The sequence below is a fragment of the Petromyzon marinus genome, unplaced genomic scaffold (genome assembly GCF_048934315.1).
Source record: "Petromyzon marinus isolate PM22_M1 ecotype Great Lakes invasive population unplaced genomic scaffold, UKy_Petmar_22M1.pri1.0 PM_Scaffold_36, whole genome shotgun sequence".
NCBI lineage: Eukaryota > Metazoa > Chordata > Hyperoartia > Petromyzontiformes > Petromyzontidae > Petromyzon > Petromyzon marinus.
Genome location: NW_027423346.1, coordinates 720,776 through 741,178, shown reverse-complemented (window position 1 = coordinate 741,178; position 20,403 = coordinate 720,776). Strand labels below are relative to the sequence as shown.

Sequence of the window (20,403 nt, the reverse complement as noted above, 5' to 3'; positions counted from 1 at the left end):
CGTGTCTCTCCCCGTGTCTCTCCCCCCTCTCCCCGTGTCTCTCCCCGTGTCTCTCCCCGTGTCTCTCTCTCCCCGTGTCTCTCCCCGTGTCTCTCCCCGTGACTCACTCTGAGGTGGAGGCGGCCGACGTGATGAACGGCCTCAGGAGCCTCTGGCACTGCTGCGGTGAGAGCTCGGCCGCCCCAACCCGTGTCTCTCTCTCCCCGTGTCTCTCCCCGTGTCTCTCTCCTCGTGTCTCTCCCCGTGTCTCTCCCCGTGACTCACTCTGAGGTGGAGGCGGCCGACGTGATGAACGGCCTCAGGAGCCTCTGGCACTGCTGCGGTGAGAGCTCGGCCGCCCCAACCCGTGTCTCTCTCCCCCCGTGTCTCTCTCTCCCCCCGTGTCTCTCTCTCTCCCCGTGTCTCTCTCCCCGTGTCTCTCTCTCCCCGTGTCTCTCTCTCTCCCCGTGTCTCTCCCCGTGACTCACTCTGAGGTGGAGGCGGCCGACGTGATGAACGGCCTCAGGAGCCTCTGGCACTGCTGCGGTGAGAGCTCGGCCGCCCCAACCCGTGTCTCTCTCCCCCCGTGTCTCTCCCCGTGTCCCTCTCCCCGTGTCTCTCCCCGTGTCTCTCCCCGTGACTCACTCTGAGGTGGAGGCGGCCGACGTGATGAACGGCCTCAGGAGCCTCTGGCACTGCTGCGGTGAGAGCTCGGCCGCCCCAACCCGTGTCTCTCTCTCCCCGTGTCTCTCCCCGTGTCTCTCTCCCCGTGTCTCTCTCCCCGTGTCTCTCTCTCCCCGTGTCTCTCTCTCTCCCCGTGTCTCTCTCTCCCCGTGTCTCTCTCACTGTGTGTCTCTCTCCCCGTGTCTCTCCCCGTGTCTCTCTCTCCCCCCGTGTCTCACTCTGAGGTGGAGGCGGCCGACGTGATGAACGGCCTCAGGAGCCTCTGGCACTGCTGCGGTGAGAGCTCGGCCGCCCCAACCCGTGTCTGTCTCCCCGTGTCTCTCTCTATCCCCGTGTCTCTCTCTCTCTCCCCGTGTCTCTCCCCCCGTGTCTCTCTCCCCCTCCCCCCGTGTCTCACTCTGAGGTGGAGGCGGCCGACGTGATGAACGGCCTCAGGAGCCTCTGGCACTGCTGCGGTGAGAGCTCGGCCGCCCCAACCCGTGTCTCTCTCTCCCGTGTCTCTCCCCGTGTCTCTCTCTCTCCCCCCGTGTCTCCCCCCGTGTCTCCCCCCGTGTCTCTCCCCGTGTCTCTCCCCGTGACTCACTCTGAGGTGGAGGCAGCCGACGTGATGAACGGCCTCAGGAGCCTCTGGCACTGCTGCGGTGAGAGCTCGGCCGCCCCAACCCGTGTCTCTCCCCGTGTCTCTCTCTCCCCGTGTCTCTCTCTCACTGTGTGTCTCTCTCCCCGTGTCTCTCCCCGTGTCTCTCTCTCTCCCCGTGTCTCTCTCCCCGTGTCTCTCCCCGTGACTCACTCTGAGGTGGAGGCAGCCGACGTGATGAACGGCCTCAGGAGCCTCTGGCACTGCTGCGGTGAGAGCTCGGCCGCCCCAACCCGTGTCTCTCTCTCCCCGTGTCTCTCTCCCTCCCCGTGTCTCTCTCTCCCCGTGTCTCTCTCCCCGTGTCTCCCCCCGTGACTCACTCTGAGGTGGAGGCAGCCGACGTGATGAACGGCCTCAGGAGCCTCTGGCACTGCTGCGGTGAGAGCTCGGCCGCCCCAACCCGTGTCTCTCTCTCCCCGTGTCTCTCTCCCTCCCCGTGTCTCTCTCTCCCCGTGTCTCTCTCCCCGTGTCTCCCCCCGTGACTCACTCTGAGGTGGAGGCAGCCGACGTGATGAACGGCCTCAGGAGCCTCTGGCACTGCTGCGGTGAGAGCTCGGCCGCCCCAACCCGTGTCTCTCTCCCCCCGTGTCTATCTCCCCGTGTCTCTCTCTCTCCCCGTGTCTCTCTCTCTCCCCGTGTCTCTCCCCCCGTGTCTCTCCCCCCGTGTCTCTCCCCCCGTGTCTCTCTCCCCGTGTCTCTCTCCCCGTGTCTCTCTCCCCGTGTCTCTCTCTCCTCGTGTCTCTCCCCGTCTCTCTCCCCCCGTGACTCACTCTGAGGTGGAGGCGGCCGACGTGATGAACGGCCTCAGGAGCCTCTGGCACTGCTGCGGTGAGAGCTCGGCCGCCTCAACCCGTGTCTCTCCCCCGTGTCTCTCTCCCCGTGTCTCTCTCTCTCCCCGTGTCTCTCTCCCCGTGTCTCTCTCTCCCCGTGTCTCTCTCTCTCCCCGTGTCTCTCTCCCCGTGTCTCTCTCTCCTCGTGTCTCTCCCCGTGTCTCTCCCCGTGTCCCTCTCCCCGTGTCTCTCTCTCCCCGTGTCTCTCCCCGTGTCTCACTCTGAGGTGGAGGCGGCCGACGTGATGAACGGCCTCAGGAGCCTCTGGCACTGCTGCGGTGAGAGCTCGGCCGCCCCAACCCGTGTCTCTCTCTCCCCGTGTCTCTCTCTCCCCGTGTCTCTCTCTCTCCCCCCGTGTCTCCCCCCGTGTCTCTCCCCGTGTCTCTCCCCGTGACTCACTCTGAGGTGGAGGCGGCCGACGTGATGAACGGCCTCAGGAGCCTCTGGCACTGCTGCGGTGAGAGCTCGGCCGCCCCAACCCGTGTCTCTCTCTCCCCGTGTCTCTCTCTCTCCCCGTGTCTCTCTCCCCGTGTCTCTCTCCCTCCCCGTGTCTCTCTCTCCCCGTGTCTCTCTCTCCCCCCGTGTCTCTCTCCCCGTGTCTCTCTCTCCCTCCCCCCGTGACTCACTCTGAGGTGGAGGCGGCCGACGTGATGAACGGCCTCAGGAGCCTCTGGCACTGCTGCGGTGAGAGCTCGGCCGCCCCAACCCGTGTCTCTCTCCCCGTGTCTCTCTCTCCCCGTGTCTCTCTCTCTCCCCGTGTCTCTCTCCCCGTGTCTCTCCCCGTGTCTCTCTCTCTCTCCCCGTGTCTCTCTCCCCGTGTCTCTCCCCGTGTCTCCCCCTCCCCGTGACTCACTCTGAGGTGGAGGCGGCCGACGTGATGAACGGCCTCAGGAGCCTCTGGCACTGCTGCGGTGAGAGCTCGGCCGCCCCAACCCGTGTCTCTCTCTCCCCGTGTCTCTCTCTCCGTGTCTCTCTCTCTCCCCCCGTGTCTCCCCCCGTGTCTCTCCCCGTGTCTCTCCCCGTGACTCACTCTGAGGTGGAGGCGGCCGACGTGATGAACGGCCTCAGGAGCCTCTGGCACTGCTGCGGTGAGAGTTCGGCCGCCCCAACCCCGGCGAGCTCCTCCAGGAAGACCTCGGAGACGTGAAAGCGGAGCCCGGGGGGGGCCAGCGGGGGGGGCAGGGGGGGGGCCGGCGGGGGGGCCGGCGGGGGGGCGAGCGAGGGGGAGCGTAGCACGGAGTCGAGACTGGCACACACTCGCTCCAACAAGCTGGGAGAGGGAGAGACACGGGGAGAGACACGGGGAGAGACACGGGGAGAGAGAGAGAGAGACAGAGAGACACGGGGAGAGAGAGAGAGACACGGGGAGAGAGACACGGGGAGAGAGACACGGGAAGAGAGAGAGAGAGAGACACGGGGAGAGTCAGAGAGAGAGAGACACGGGGAGAGAGAGAGACACGGGGAGAGAGAGAGAGAGACACGGGGAGAGAGAGAGACACGGGGAGAGAGAGTCAGAGAGAGAGAGAGAGACACGGGGAGAGACAGAGACACGGGGAGAGAGAGTCAGAGAGAGAGAGAGAGACACGGGGAGAGACACGGGGAGAGAGAGACACGGAGAGAGAGACACAGGGAGAGAGAGACACGGAGAGAGAGACACAGGGAGAGAGAGACACGGAGAGAGAGAGAGACACGGGGAGAGAGACAGACACGGAGAGAGACACGGGGAGAGAGAGAGACACGGGGAGAGAGAGACACGGGGAGAGAGAGACACGGGGAGAGAGAGACACGGGGAGAGAGAGAGACACGGGGAGAGAGAGAGAGAGACACGGGGAGAGAGAGAGACACGGGGAGAGAGAGACACGGGGAGAGAGAGACACGGGGAGAGAGAGAGAGAGAGACACGGGGAGAGAGAGACACGGGGAGAGTCAGAGAGACGGGGAGAGAGACACGGGGAGAGAGAGAGAGACACGGTGAGAGAGAGACACGGGGAGAGAGAGAGACACGGGGAGAGAGAGACACGGGGAGAGAGACACGGGGAGAGAGATAGAGAGAGACACGGGGAGAGAAACACGGGGAGAGAGACAGAGAGAGACACGGGGAGAGAGACACGGGGAGAGAGACACGGGGAGAGTCAGAGAGAGAGACACGGGGAGAGTCAGAGACACGGGGAGAGTCAGAGGGACAGGGAGAGAGACACGGGGAGAGAGAGAGACACGGGGAGAGTCAGAGACACGGGGAGAGAGAGACACGGGGAGAGAGACACGGGGAGAGAGAGACAGAGAGAGACACGGGGAGAGACACGGGGAGAGAGACACAGGGAGAGAGAGACACGGGGGGAGAGAGTCAGAGAGAGAGAGACACGGGGAGAGACACGGGGAGAGAGACGGGGAGAGTCAGAGACACGGGGAGAGACACGGGGAGAGAGACGGGGAGAGAGACGGGGAGAGTCAGAGACACGGGGAAAGACACGGGGAGAGACAGGGAGGGAGAGACACGGGGAGAGACAGAGACACGGAGAGAGAGACACGGGGAGAGAGAGTCAGAGAGAGAGAGAGAGACACGGGGAGAGAGACACGGGGAGAGAGAGACAGAGAGAGACACAGGGAGAGAGAGACACGGGTAGAGAGACACGGGGAGAGAGAGAGACACAGGGAGAGAGAGTCAGAGAGAGACACGGGGAGAGAGAGAGAGAGACACGGGGAGAGTCAGAGACACAGAGAGAGTCAGAGACACGGGGAGAGAGACACGGGGAGAGTCAGAGACACGGGGAGAGTCAGAGAGAGACACGGGGAGAGAGACACGGGGAGAGAGACACGGGGAGAGTCAGAGACACGGGGAGAGAGGGGAGAGAGAGAGAGAGAGACACGGGGAGAGACACGGGGAGAGAGAGACAGAGAGAGACACGGGGAGAGACACGGGGAGAGAGACACAGGGAGAGAGAGACACGGGGAGAGAGAGTCAGAGAGAGAGAGAGACACGGGGAGAGAGACACAGGGAGAGAGAGACACGGGGAGAGAGAGTCAGAGAGAGAGAGAGAGACACGGGGAGAGACACGGGGAGAGAGAGACAGAGAGAGACACGGGGAGAGACACGGGGAGAGAGACACGGGGAGAGAGACAGACACGGAGAGAGACACGGGGAGAGTCAGAGACACGGGGAGAGAGGGGAGAGAGAGAGACACGGGGAGAGAGAGACACGGGGAGAGAGAGAGAGAGACACGGGGAGAGAGAGAGAGACAGAGAGAGAGAGACACGGGGAGAGTCAGAGAGAGAGAGACACGGGGAGAGAGAGAGACACGGGGAGAGAGAGAGAGAGACACGGGGAGAGAGAGAGACACGGGGAGAGAGAGTCAGAGAGAGAGAGAGAGACACGGGGAGAGACAGAGACACGGGGAGAGAGAGTCAGAGAGAGAGAGAGAGACACGGGGAGAGACACGGGGAGAGAGAGACACGGAGAGAGAGACACAGGGAGAGAGAGACACGGAGAGAGAGACACAGGGAGAGAGAGACACGGAGAGAGAGAGAGACACGGGGAGAGAGACAGACACGGAGAGAGACACGGGGAGAGAGAGAGACACGGGGAGAGAGAGACACGGGGAGAGAGAGACACGGGGAGAGAGAGACACGGGGAGAGAGAGAGACACGGGGAGAGAGAGAGAGAGACACGGGGAGAGAGAGAGACACGGGGAGAGAGAGACACGGGGAGAGAGAGACACGGGGAGAGAGAGAGAGAGAGACACGGGGAGAGAGAGACACGGGGAGAGTCAGAGAGACGGGGAGAGAGACACGGGGAGAGAGAGAGAGACACGGTGAGAGAGAGACACGGGGAGAGAGAGAGACACGGGGAGAGAGAGACACGGGGAGAGAGACACGGGGAGAGAGATAGAGAGAGACACGGGGAGAGAAACACGGGGAGAGAGACAGAGAGAGACACGGGGAGAGAGACACGGGGAGAGAGACACGGGGAGAGTCAGAGAGAGAGACACGGGGAGAGTCAGAGACACGGGGAGAGTCAGAGGGACAGGGAGAGAGACACGGGGAGAGAGAGAGACACGGGGAGAGTCAGAGACACGGGGAGAGAGAGACACGGGGAGAGAGACACGGGGAGAGAGAGACAGAGAGAGACACGGGGAGAGACACGGGGAGAGAGACACAGGGAGAGAGAGACACGGGGGGAGAGAGTCAGAGAGAGAGAGACACGGGGAGAGACACGGGGAGAGAGACGGGGAGAGTCAGAGACACGGGGAGAGACACGGGGAGAGAGACGGGGAGAGAGACGGGGAGAGTCAGAGACACGGGGAAAGACACGGGGAGAGACAGGGAGGGAGAGACACGGGGAGAGACAGAGACACGGAGAGAGAGACACGGGGAGAGAGAGTCAGAGAGAGAGAGAGAGACACGGGGAGAGAGACACGGGGAGAGAGAGACAGAGAGAGACACAGGGAGAGAGAGACACGGGTAGAGAGACACGGGGAGAGAGAGAGACACAGGGAGAGAGAGTCAGAGAGAGACACGGGGAGAGAGAGAGAGAGACACGGGGAGAGTCAGAGACACAGAGAGAGTCAGAGACACGGGGAGAGAGACACGGGGAGAGTCAGAGACACGGGGAGAGTCAGAGAGAGACACGGGGAGAGAGACACGGGGAGAGAGACACGGGGAGAGTCAGAGACACGGGGAGAGAGGGGAGAGAGAGAGAGAGAGACACGGGGAGAGACACGGGGAGAGAGAGACAGAGAGAGACACGGGGAGAGACACGGGGAGAGAGACACAGGGAGAGAGAGACACGGGGAGAGAGAGTCAGAGAGAGAGAGAGACACGGGGAGAGAGACACAGGGAGAGAGAGACACGGGGAGAGAGAGTCAGAGAGAGAGAGAGAGACACGGGGAGAGACACGGGGAGAGAGAGACAGAGAGAGACACGGGGAGAGACACGGGGAGAGAGACACGGGGAGAGAGACAGACACGGAGAGAGACACGGGGAGAGTCAGAGACACGGGGAGAGAGGGGAGAGAGAGAGACACGGGGAGAGAGAGACACGGGGAGAGAGAGAGAGAGACACGGGGAGAGAGAGAGAGACAGAGAGAGAGAGACACGGGGAGAGAGAGACACGGGGAGAGAGAGACATGGGGAGAGTCAGAGACTCGGGGAGAAAGGGGAGAGACACGGGGAGAGAGAGAGAGAGACACGGGGAGAGAGAGACACGGGGAGAAAGAGACACGGGGAGAGTCAGAGACACGGGGAGAAAGGGGAGAGACACGGGGAGAGAGAGAGAGACACGGGGAGAGTCAGAGAAAGACAGAGAGAGAGAGACACGGGGAGAGTCAGAGAGAGAGAGACACGGGGAGAGAGACACAGGGAGAGAGAGACACGGGGAGAGAGAGAGACACGGGGAGAGTCAGAGAGAGAGACACGGGGAGAGAGACACGGGGAGAGTCAGAGAGAGAGACACGGAGAGAGAGAGAGACACGGGGAGAGTCAGAGACACGGGGAGAGAGACACGGGGAGAGAGACGGGGAGAGAGACACGGGGAGAGAGAGACACGGGGAGAGAGAGACACGGGGAGAGAGAGACACGGGGAGAGAGAGACACGGGGAGAGTCAGAGACACGGGGAGAGAGACACGGGGAGAGAGACGGGGAGAGAGACACGGGGAGAGAGAGACACGGGGAGAGAGACACGGGGAGAGAGACAGGGAGAGAGACACGGGGAGAGAGAGACGGGGAGAGAGAGAGACACGGGGAGAGAGACACGGGGAGAGAGACAGGGAGAGAGACAGGGAGAGAGAGAGTCAGAGACACGGGGAGAGAGAGAGAGAGTCAGAGACACGGGGAGAGAGAGACACGGGGAGAGACACGGGGAGAGACACGGGGAGAGAGAGTCAGAGAGAGACACGGGGAGAGAGAGACACGGGGAGAGAGAGACACGGGGAGAGAGAGACACGGGGAGAGAGAGACACGGGGAGAGAGAGAGACACGGAGAGAGAGAGAGACATGGAGAGAGACACGGGGAGAGAGAGAGAGAGTCAGAGACACGGGGAGAGAGAGACACGGGGAGAGAGAGACACGGGGAGAGACACGGGGAGAGACACGGGGAGAGAGAGTCAGAGAGAGACACGGGGAGAGAGAGACACGGGGAGAGAGAGAGACACGGGGAGAGAGAGAGACACGGGGAGAGAGAGAGGCATGGAGAGAGACACGGGGAGAGAGAGAGAGAGTCAGAGACACGGGGAGAGAGAGACACGGGGAGAGAGAGACACGGGGAGAGACACGGGGAGAGACACGGGGAGAGAGAGTCAGAGAGAGACACGGGGAGAGAGAGACACGGGGAGAGAGAGAGACACGGGGAGAGAGAGAGACACGGGGAGAGAGAGACACGGGGAGAGAGAGAGACACGGGGAGAGAGAGAGACATGGAGAGAGACACGGGGAGAGAGAGAGTCAGAGACACGGGGAGAGAGAGACACGGGGAGAGAGAGACACGGGGAGAGACACGGGGAGAGACACGGGGAGAGAGAGTCAGAGAGAGACACGGGGAGAGAGAGACACGGGGAGAGAGAGAGACGGGGAGAGAGAGACACGGGGAGAGAGAGACACGGGGAGAGAGAGACACGGGGAGAGAGAGACACGGGGAGAGACACGGGGAGAGAGAGACACGGGGAGAGAGAGACACGGGGAGAGAGAGACACGGGGAGAGAGAGACACGGGGAGAGAGAGACACGGGGAGAGAGAGAGACACGGGGAGAGAGAGAGACACGGGGAGAGAGAGAGACATGGAGAGAGACACGGGGAGAGAGAGAGAGAGTCAGAGACACGGGGAGAGAGAGACACGGGGAGAGAGAGACACGGGGAGAGACACGGGGAGAGACACGGGGAGAGAGAGTCAGAGAGAGACACGGGGAGAGAGAGACACGGGGAGAGAGAGACACGGGGAGAGAGAGACACGGGGAGAGAGAGAGACACGGGGAGAGAGAGAGACACGGGGAGAGAGAGACACGGGGAGAGAGACACGGCGAGAGAGAGACACGGCGAGAGAGAGACACGGGGAGAGAGAGACACGGGGAGAGAGAGAGACACGGGGAGAGAGAGAGACACGGGGAGACAGTCATAACAATTTCATGTTAATACTGCAAAAGATGATGGTGTGACTGATGATGATGGCGCTACTGCTGCTGATGATGATGATGGTGCTGATGATGGTGGTACTGATGATGGTGCTGATGATGATGGTGCTGATGATGTTGGTACTGATAATGATGGTGCTGATGATGATGATGCTCATGATGATGGTGCTGATGATGATGGTGGTGATGATGATGGTGCTGATGATGATGGTGCTGATGATGATGGTGCTGATGTCACTGCTGCTGATGATGGTGCTGATGATGGTGGTACTGATAATGATGGTGCTGATGATGATGGTGATGATGGTGCTGATGATGATGGTGATGATGATGGTGCTGATGATGGTGCTGATGATGATGCTGATGATGATGATGCTGCTACCTCATCTCCCAGTTTCTCATCTTCAGCATGATGAGCATCTGCCGCAGGAACCTGCGAATGAGCTGCAGACAGAGAAACATCATCACGTGAGTGGTGAGTGAGTGGTGAGTGGGTGAGTGAGTGAGTGGGTGAGTGGGTGGGTGAGTGGGTGAGTGGGTGGGTGGGTGAGTGGGTGAGTGGGTGAGTGAGTGAGTGGGTGGGTGGGTGAGTGAGTGGGTGAGTGGGTGGGTGAGTGAGTGAGTGAGTGGGTGGGTGGGTGGGTGAGTGAGTGGGTGAGTGAGTGAGTGGGTGGGTGGGTGAGTGAGTGGGTGGGTGGGTGGGTGAGTGAGTGGGTGGGTGGGTGGGTGAGTGAGTGAGTGGGTGAGTGAGTGGGTGAGTGGGTGAGTGGGTGAGTGAGTGGGTGGGTGAGTGGGTGGGTGGGTGAGTGAGTGGGTGGGTGGGTGAGTGAGTGGGTGAGTGAGTGAGTGGGTGAGTGGGTGAGTGAGTGGGTGAGTGAGTGAGTGAGTGGGTGAGTGAGTGGGTGAGTGGGTGAGTGAGTGGGTGGGTGAGTGGGTGAGTGAGTGAGTGAGTGGGTAGGTGGGTGGGTGAGTGAGTGGGTGAGTGGGTGAGTGAGTGGGTGAGTGAGTGGGTGAGTGAGTGGGTGAGTGAGAGAGTGGGTGGGTGGGTGGGTGAGTGGGTGAGTGGGTGAGTGGGTGAGTGAGTGGGTGAGTGGGTGAGTGGGTGAGTGGGTGGGTGGGTGAGTGGGTGGGTGAGTGAGTGGGTGAGTGGGTGAGTGAGTGAGTGGGTGAGTGAGTGGGTGAGTGAGTGGGTGAGTGGGTGAGTGAGTGAGTGGGTGGGTGAGTGAGTGAGTGGGTGAGTGAGTGAGTGGGTAAGTGGTGAGTGAGTGAGTGGGTGAGTGAGTGAGTGAGCGAGTGGGTGAGTGAGTGAGCGAGTGAGCGAGTGGGTGAGTGAGTGGGTGAGTGAGTGAGCGAGTGGGTGAGTGAGTGAGTGAGCGAGTGAGCGAGTGCTCTGTATTGATGTGGTTATGACCTCCCGACCACCGTCACAACTCACCATGTAGAACTTATCCAGTCTCTGGCGGTCGATGCCACTCCACTCGCGGCTCAGAGTCACCCAGAATGCAGCGGCAAACAGAAACTCTGCAACCAGAGACACTCACCAAGTCACTCACCAAGTCACTCACCAAGACACTCACCAAGTCACTCACCAACTCACTCAGTCACTCACTCAGTCACTCACCAAGTCACTCACCAAGACACTCACCAAGTCACTCACCAAGTCACTCACCCACCAACTCACTCACCAACTCACTCAACCACCAACTCACTCACCAACTCACTCACCCAGTCACTCACCAAGTCACTCACCCACCAACTCACTCAGTCACTCACCCAGCCACTCACCCAGCCACTCACCAAGTCACTCACCAAGTCACTCACCAACTCACTCACCAACTCACTCACCAAGTCACTCACCAACTCACTCACTCACCAACTCACTCACCCAGTCACTCACTCAGTCACTCACCCAGTCACTCACCAAGTCACTCACCAAGTCACTCACCAAGACACTCACCAAGTCACTCACCAAGACACTCACCAAGACACTCACCAAGTCACTCACTCAGTCACTCACCAAGTCACTCACCAAGTCACTCACCAAGTCACTCACCAAGTCACTCACCCACCAACTCACTCAGTCACTCACCCAGTCACTCACCCAGTCACTCACCAAGTCACTCACCCAGTCACTCCCCAAGTCACTCACCAAGTCACTCACCAAGTCACTCACCCACCAACTCACTCAGTCACTCACCCAGTCACTCACCCAGTCACTCACTCAGTCACTCACCCAGCCACTCACTCAGTCACTCACCCACCAACTCACTCAGTCACTCACTCAGTCACTCACTCAGTCACTCACCAAGTCACTCACCAAGACACTCACTCAGTCACTCACCCACCAACTCACTCAGTCACTCACTCAGTCACTCACTCAGTCACTCACCAAGTCACTCACCAAGACACTCACTCAGTCACTCACCCAGTCACTCACCAAGTCACTCACCAAGTCACTCACCAAGACACTCACCAAGTCACTCACCCAGTCACTCACCCACCAACTCACTCAGTCACTCACCCAGCCACTCACTCAGTCACTCACCCACCAACTCACTCAGTCACACACCCAGCCACTCACTCAGTCACTCACCAAGTCACTCATCAAGTCACTCACCAAGTCACTCACCAAGTCACTCACCAAGTCACTCACCAAGTCACTCACCAAGTCACTCACCAAGACACTCACCAAGTCACTCACCCAGTCACTCACCAAGTCACTCACCCAGTCACTCACCAAGTCACTCACCAAGTCACTCACCCAGTCACTCACCCAGTCACTCACCAACTCACTCACCAAGACACTCACACAGTCACTCACCAAGTCACTCACCAAGACACTCACCAAGACACTCACCAAGTCACTCACCAAGTCACTCAGTCACTCACTCAGTCACTCACTCAGTCACTCACCAAGTCACTCACCAAGACACTCACTCAGTCACTCACCCAGTCACTCACCCAGTCACTCACCTACCAACTCACTCACTCACCAACTCACTCACCCACTAACTCACTCACTAAGTCACTCCCCAACTCACTCAACCACTCACTCAGTCACTCACCAAGTCACTCACCCAGTCACTCACTCAACCACTCACTCAGTCACTCACCCAGTCACTCACCAAGTCACTCACCCAGTCACTCACCCAGTCACTCACCCAGTCACTCACCCACCAACTCACTCACCCACCCACCCACTCACCCACTCACTCACCCACCCACTCACCCACCCACTCACTCACTCACCCACCCACTCACTCACTCACTCACCCACTCACCCACTCACTCACCCACTCACCAACTCACTCACCCACTCACTCACTCACTCACCCACTCACCCACTCACCCACCCACACACTCACCCACCCACTCACTCACCCACCCACTCACTCACTCACCCACTCACCCACTCACTCACCCACTCACCCAACCACTCACTCACTCACTCACCCACTCACTCACTCACCCACTCACCCACTCACTCACCCACTCACTCACCCACCCACTCACCCACTCACTCACTCACTCACCCACCCACTCACCCACTCACTCACCCACTCACCCACTCACCCACCCACTCACTCACCCACCCACTCACCCACCCACTCACTCACCCACTCACCCACCCACTCAATCACCCACTCACTCACCCACCCACTCACTCACTCACCCACTCACTCACCCACTCACCCAACCACTCACTCACTCACCCACTCACCCACCCACTCACTCACCCACCCACTCACCCACCCACTCACTCACCCACTCACCCACCCACTCAATCACCCACTCACTCACCCACCCACTCACTCACTCACCCACTCACTCACCCACTCACCCAACCACTCACTCACTCACCCACTCACCCACTCACTCACTCACCCACCCACCCACTCACCCACCCACCCACTGCACCCAAGACTCACGTAAGTCTTCGCCGTGTAGGCAATGTAGAAGCGACGACAGATTATCACAAAGCTCTTCCTGTGGGAGAGACACGGGGAGAGAGAGACACGGGGAGAGAGAGACACGGGGAGAGAGAGACACGGGGAGAGAGAGAGACACGGGGAGAGAGAGAGACACGGGGAGAGAGAGACACGGGGAGAGAGAGAGACTCGGGGAGAGAGAGAGACACGGGGAGAGAGAGAAACACGGGGAGAGAGAGACACGGGGAGAGAGAGAGAGACACAGGGAGAGAGAACACGGGGAGAGAGAGACACGGGGAGAGAGAGACACGGGGAGAGAGAGAGACACGGGGAGAGAGAGACACGGGGAGAGAGAGAGACACGGGGAGAGAGAGAGACACGGGGAGAGAGAGAGACACGGGGAGAGAGAGACACGGGGAGAGAGAGACACGGGGAGAGAGACACGGTGAGAGAGACACGGGGAGAGAGAGAGACACGGGGAGAGAGACACGGTGAGAGAGACACGGGGAGAGAGAGAGACACGGGGAGAGAGAGACACGGGGAGAGAGAGACACGGGGAGAGAGAGAGACTCGGGGAGAGAGAGAGACACGGGGAGAGAGAGAAACACGGGGAGAGAAAGAGAAACGGGGAGAGAGAGACACGGGGAGAGAGAGAGAGACACAGGGAGAGAGAACACGGGGAGAGAGAGACACGGGGAGAGAGAGACACGGGGAGAGAGAGAGACACGGGGAGAGAGAGACACGGGGAGAGAGAGAGACACGGGGAGAGAGAGAGACACGGGGAGAGAGAGACACGGGGAGAGAGAGAGACACGGGGAGAGAGAGACACAGGGGGGTGAGACACGGGGAGAGAGGGACACGGGGAGAGAGACACACGGGGAGAGAGACACGGGGAGAGTCTCTGAGTGAGTGTCTGAGTGAGTCTCTGAGTGAGTGAGTCTCTGAGTGAGTCTCTGAGTGAGTCTCTGAGTGAGTCCCTGAGTGAGTGAGTCTCTGAGTGAGTGAGTCTCTGAGTGAGTGAGTCTCTGAGTGAGTCTCTGAGTGAGTCTCTGAGTGAGTGAGGCTCTGAGTGAGTCTCTGAGTGAGTCTCTGAGTGAGTGAGCCTCTGAGTGAGTCTCTGAGTGAGTCTCTGAGTGAGTGAGGCTCTGAGTGAGTCTCTGAGTGAGTGAGTCTCTGAGTGAGTCTCTGAGTGGGTCTCTGAGTGAGTGAGGCTCTGAGTGAGTCTCTTGAGTGAGTGAGTGTCTGAGTGAGTCTCTGAGTGTCTGATTGAGTGTCTGAGTGAGTCTCTGAGTGAGTGTTTGAGTGAGTCTCTGAGTGAGTGAGTCTCTGAGTGAGTGAGTCTCTGAGTGAGTGAGTCTCTGAGTGAGTGAGTCTCTGAGTGAGTGAGTCTCTGAGTGAGTGAGTCTCTGAGTGAGTCTCTGACTGAGTCTCTGACTGAGTGAGTCTCTGACTGAGTGAGTCTCTGACTGAGTCTCTGAGTGAGTCTCTGAGTGAGTCTCTGAGTGAGTGAGTCTCTGAGTGAGTGAGTCTCTGAGTGAGTCTCTGAGTGAGTGAGTCTCTGAGTGAGTCTCTGAGTGAGTGAGTGTCTGAGTGAGTCTCTGAGTGAGTGAGTCTCTGAGTGAGTCTCACCTGAATCAAGGGTTTATCCTGAGACCACAAACAGTAAAATAATCCCTTCCAAAGCTTCAGAAGATCTTCAAAATTTAACCCTCCTAGAGAGAAAAAACGGGGAGAGAAACACGGGGAGAGACACGGGGAGGGAGAGACACGGGGAGGGAGAGACACGGGGAGGGAGAGACACGGGGAGAGAGAAACACGGGGAGAGAGAGACACGGGGTGAGAGAGACACGGGGTGAGAGAGACACGGGGAGAGAGAGACACGGGGAGAGAGAGACACGGGGAGAGAGAGAGACACGGGGAGAGACACGGGGAGAGAGAGACACGGGGAGAGAGAGAGAGAGACACGGGGTGAGAGATACGGAGTGAGAGAGACACGGGGTGAGAGAGAGACATGGGGTGAGAGACACGGGGTGAGAGAGAGACACGGGGTGAGAGACAGACACGGGGTGAGAGAGAGACACGGAGAGAGACACGGGGAGAGAGAGACACGTGGTGAGAGAGAGACACGGGGTGAGAGAGAGACACGGGGAGAGAGAGAGACACGGGGTGAGAGAGAGACACGGGGTGAGAGAGACACGGGGAGAGAGGGACACGGGGAGAGAGAGAGAGAGACACGGGGTGAGATAGAGAGAGACACGGGGAGAGAGAGAGACACGGGGTGAGAGAGACACGGGGAGAGAGAGACACGGGGAGAGAGAGACACGGGGAGAGAGAGAGAGACACGGGGTGAGAGAGAGACACGGGGAGAGAGAGACACGGGGAGAAAGAGAGAGACACGGGGTGAGAGAGAGAGACACGGGGTGAGAGAGAGAGACACGGGGGGAGAGAGACACGTGGTGAGAGAGAGACACGGGGAGAGAAACACGGGGTGAGAGACACGGGGAGAGAGAGACACGGGGTGAGAGAGAGACACGGGGTGAGAGACAGACACGGAGTGAGAGAGAGACACGGGGAGAGAGAGAGACACGGGGTGAGAGATACGGAGTGAGAGAGACACGGGGTGAGAGAGAGACACGGGGTGAGAGACAGACACGGGGAGAGAGAGAGACACGGGGTGAGAGAGACACGGGGAGAGAGAGACACGGAGAGAGAGACACGGGGTGAGAGACAGACACGGAGTGAGAGAGAGACACGGGGAGAGAGAGAGACACGGGGTGAGAGAGACACGGGGAGAGAGAGACACGGAGAGAGAGACACGGGGTGAGAGACAGACACGGAGTGAGAGAGAGACACGGGGAGAGAGAGAGACACGGGGTGAGAGAGACACGGGGAGAGAGAGACACGGAGAGAGAGAGACACGGGGTGAGAGACAGACACGGAGTGAGAGAGAGACACGGGGAGAGAGAGAGACACGGGGTGAGAGATACGGAGTGAGAGAGACACGGGGTGAGAGACAGACACGTGGAGAGAGAGAGACACAGGGTGAGAGAGACACGGGGTGAGAGAGAGACACGGGGAGAGAGATACGGGGTGAGAGAGAGAGACACGGGGTGAGAGAGAGAGAGACACGGGGAGAGATATTAATCAAACACTATATAAAGAATTACCTTACCGTATACGACATGATAACCATATTCAAGATATTATCTCCCTCGCCTGGTACACAGGAGGTCATGGGTTCGATCCTGGACCCTAACATCATCATCATCACGGCAGCTATGAGATGTTAACTACCTCGCCTAGTACACAGGAGGGCGTGGGTCTCCATGAGTATGGGTCTCTGAGTATTGGAGTGGGTGGGTGAGTGAGTGGGTGAGCGGGTGGATGAGTGAGTGGGACGGTGTATGGGTGAGTGTATGGGTGAGTGGGTGGGTGAATGAGTGGGTGAGTGAGTGGGTGAGTGTATGGGTGAGTGTATGGGTGAGTGAGTGGTTGAGTGAGTGGGTGAGTGTATGGGTGAGTGGGTGAATGAGTGGGTGAGTGAGTGGGTGAGTGTATGGGCGAGTGGGTGAATGAGTGGGTGAGTGAGTGGGTGAGTGAGTGAGTGAGTGAGTGGGTGAGTGTATGGGTGAGTGAGTGATTGAGTGAGTGGGTGAGTGAGTGGGTGAGTGTATGGGTGAGTGGGTGAATGAGTGGGTGAGTGAGTGGGTGAGTGTATGGGCGAGTGGGTGAATGAGTGGGTGAGTGGGTGAGTGAGTGGTTGAGTGAGTGGTTGAGAGAGTGGGTGAGTGTATGGGTGAGTGAGTGAATGAGTGGGTGAGTGTATGGGCGAGTGGGTGAATGAGTGGGTGAGTGAGTGGTTGAGTGAGTGGGTGAATGAGTGGGTGAGTGAATGGGTGAATGAGTGGTTGAGTGAGTGGGTGAGTGAGTGGGTGAGTGTATGGGTGAGTGAGTGGGTGAGTGTATGGGTGACTAAGTGGTTGAGTGAGTGGTTGAGTGTATGAGTGAGTGGGTGGGTGGGTGGGTGAGTGAGTGGGTGAGTGAGTGAGTGAGTGGGTGAGTGAGTGGGTGAGTGTATGGGTGAATGAGTGAGTGGGTGAGTGGGTGAGTGAGTGGGTGAGTGGTTGAGTAGGTGGGTGGGTGAGTGAGTGAGTGAGTGGTTGAATGAGTGGCTGAGTGAGTGAGTGGGTGAGTGAGTGGTTGAATGAGTGGGTGAGTGAGTGGATGAGTGGTTGAGTGAGTGGGTGGGTGGTTGAGTGAGTGGTTGAGTGAGTGGGTGAGTGAGTGGTGAGTGAGTGGTTGAGTGAATGAGTGAGTGGTTGGGTGAGTGAGTGGTTGGGTGAGTGAGTGGTTGAGTGGGTCAGATCTTTATCTCATCGGAATCCTACAGAATAAATACAGATTCTGATTCGATAAACGTATGAAAAACAGGAATAACAGTTGACACTCGCGTAAATAATACTAAATATTCACATTACAATTACATTTTGATTAAATTCTTAAATAAATTATTATGACGAGCAGAGGGCCTAGTCTTAGTGCCGGCCTTACGGAGCCTCCGGTGTTTCCTGGCTTACTCCGCGGGGGGCCTAGCGCAGGCCGAGCGGCGAGTTAAACTAGGAAAACGGCCGGGCATCGGACCGGTCGCCGGGAGGATGAACTCAAAACGTTTAAAATGAATCGGACGTAATTCCCTTTCCCACCAGCTCCCCGTTACACAAGTAAGGTTAAATCCCGTCTGCGCGTTTTTTTTTACGTTTCACGAGATATTAATTAACACCCCCACCAAAAAAAATATAAATAAACACGTGTCGAGGCCTACATTTTTATTGAGCCTACGGACTTTCCTAGTGCTCCTCGCGGAGGCCTAGCGCAGGGCGAGCGGCGGGAAGGCCAGGAAAAAGGGGGGGTTTGAGCGGCAAAGTTTTCCCGTACAAACCTTGGGTTAATATTCCTTCCAGGGTACACCGTGTCCGTAACAAACTTAAACGTTTTTTTATTTAATTTATAACGTCAATTGTATTGTAAAGGGAGCAACAACAACAACAAAGTAATGGCAGGAAGTCAATTAATTGGGCGTGTCGCAAGAATGTGAATATTTATGCTGCAGGAGAAATCCGAAGAGCTATAAAGCTCTGTGTCACGGCTGTTGAGTCGGGAGCACGGGGTGAGTGGGTGGGTGAGTGGGTGGGTGAGTGAGTGGGTGAGTGAGTAGGTGAGTGAGTAGGAGAGTGAGTGAATGGGTGAGTGAATGGGTGAGTGAGTGGGTGAGTGAGTGGGTGAGTGAATGGGTGAGTGAGTGGGTCAGTGAGTGGGTGGGTGAGTGAGTGGGTGGGTGAGTGGGTGAGTGGGTGGGTGAGTGAGAGAATGGGTGAGTGAGTGGGTGAGTGAATGGGTGAGTGAGTGAGTGCGTGAGTCAGTGCGTGAGTGAGTGGGTGAGTGAATGGGTGAGTGAATGGGTGAGTGAGTGAGTGGGTGAGTGAGTGGGTCAGTGAGTGGGTGGGTGAGTGAGTGGGTGGGTGAGTGGGTGGGTGAGTGAGTGAATGGGTGAGTGAGTGGGTGAGTGAATGGGTGAGTGAGTGAGTGAGTGCGTGAGTGAGTGCATGAGTGAGTGGGTGAGTGAGTGAGTGGGTGAGTAGGAGAGTGAGTGGGTGACTGAGTGAGTGGGTGGGTGGGTGAGAGAGTGAGTGGGTGAGTGGGTGGATGAGTGGGTGAGTGGGTGGATGAGTGGGTGAGTGGGTGGGTGAGTGAGTGAGTTGGTGGGTGAGTTGGTGGGTGAGTGAGTGAGTGGGTGAGTGACTGAGTTGGTGGGTGAGTGAGTGGGTGAGTTGTGGGTAAGTGACTGAGTGAGTTGTTGGGTGAGTGAGTGGCTGTGTGAGTTGGTGGGTGAGTGACTGAGTTGGTGGGTGAGTGAGTGGGTGAGTTGTGTGAGTTGGTGAGTGGGTGGGTGTGTGAGTTGGTGGGTGTGTGAGTTGGTGAGTGAGTGGCTGAGTTGGTGAGTGAGTGGGTGAGTTGGTGAGTGACTGTGTGAGTTGGTGGGTGACTGAGTGGGTGAGTGACTGAGTTGGTGGGTGAGTGACTGAGTGGCTGAGTGAGTTGGTGGGTGAGTGACTGAGTGGGTGAGTGAGTGGGTGAGTGACTGTGCGAGTGACTGAGTGAGTGGGTGGGTGAGTGACTGAGTGACTGTGTTGGTGGGTGAGTGACTGAGTGGCTGAGTGAGTTGGTGGGTGAGTGACTGAGTGGCTGAGCGAGATGGTGGGTGAGTGACTGTGTGAGTGACTGAGTGAGTGGGTGGGTGAGTGACTGAGTGACTGTGTTGGTGGGTGAGTGACTGAGTGGCTGTGTTGGTGGGTGAGTGACTGTGTGAGTGACTGAGTGAGTTGGTGGGTGAGTGACTGAGTGGCTGAGCGAGATGGTGGGTGAGTGACTGTGTGAGTGACTGAGTGAGTGGGTGGGTGAGTGACTGAGTGACTGAGTTGGTGGGTGAGTGACTGAGTGGCTGTGTGAGTTGGTGGGTGAGTGACTGAGTGGCTGAGCGAGATGGTGGGTGAGTGACTGAGTGAGTGACTGAGTGAGTGGGTGGGTGAGTGACTGAGTGACTGAGTTGGTGGGTGAGTGACTGAGTGGCTGAGTGAGTTGGTGGGTGAGTGACTGAGTGGCTGAGCGAGATGGTGGGTGAGTGACTGAGTGGGTGAGTGACTGTGTGAGTGACTGAGTGAGTGGGTGGGTGAGTGACTGTGTTGGTGGGTGAGTGACTGAGTGACTGTGTGAGTTGGTGGGTGAGTGCCTGAGTGGGTGAGTGAGTGGGTGAGTGACTGTGCGAGTGACTGTGCGAGTGACTGAGTGAGTGGGTGGGTGAGTGACTGAGTGACTGTGTTGGTGGGTGAGTGACTGAGTGACTGAGTGAGTTGGTGGGTGAGTGCCTGAGTGGGTGAGTGAGTGGGTGAGTGACTGTGCGAGTGACTGAGTGATTTGGTGAGTGACTGAGTGACTGTGCGAGTCTACCTTATGCCTGTGTGTTGAACTTCTTTCTCATCCACCCACCCACGCCTCTCACCCACCCACCCACATCTCCCACCCACCCACGTCTCTCACCCACCCACGTCACCCACCCACCCACGTCACCCACCCACCCACGTCTCTCACCCACCCACGTCACCCACCCACGTCACCCACCCACGTCTCTCACCCACCCACCCACATCACCCACCCACGTCTCTCACCCACC

General features: G+C 58.5%; 1 protein-coding gene across 4 annotated transcripts in view; it reads right to left on the bottom strand.

Moving 5' to 3' along the window:
* Positions 1–3,141: 3,141 nt before the first annotated feature.
* The window catches only part of LOC142923251 (ribosomal RNA processing protein 1 homolog A-like), a 36,722-nt gene continuing 19,460 nt past the window's right edge, over positions 3,142–20,403 (bottom strand). For all 4 annotated transcript variants that reach the window (XM_076064250.1, XM_076064249.1, XM_076064248.1 and 1 more), the window contains 5 exons: positions 14,805–14,887; positions 13,176–13,233; positions 10,682–10,767; positions 9,629–9,690; positions 3,142–3,400 (listed from right to left, as the gene is read on the bottom strand). In XM_076064250.1, coding sequence (XP_075920365.1) covers positions 3,157–3,400; positions 9,629–9,690; positions 10,682–10,767; positions 13,176–13,233; positions 14,805–14,887 — 533 coding nt within the window. In that variant the 3' untranslated portion in view covers positions 3,142–3,156. The remainder of the gene's footprint in view (positions 3,401–9,628; positions 9,691–10,681; positions 10,768–13,175; positions 13,234–14,804; positions 14,888–20,403) is intronic.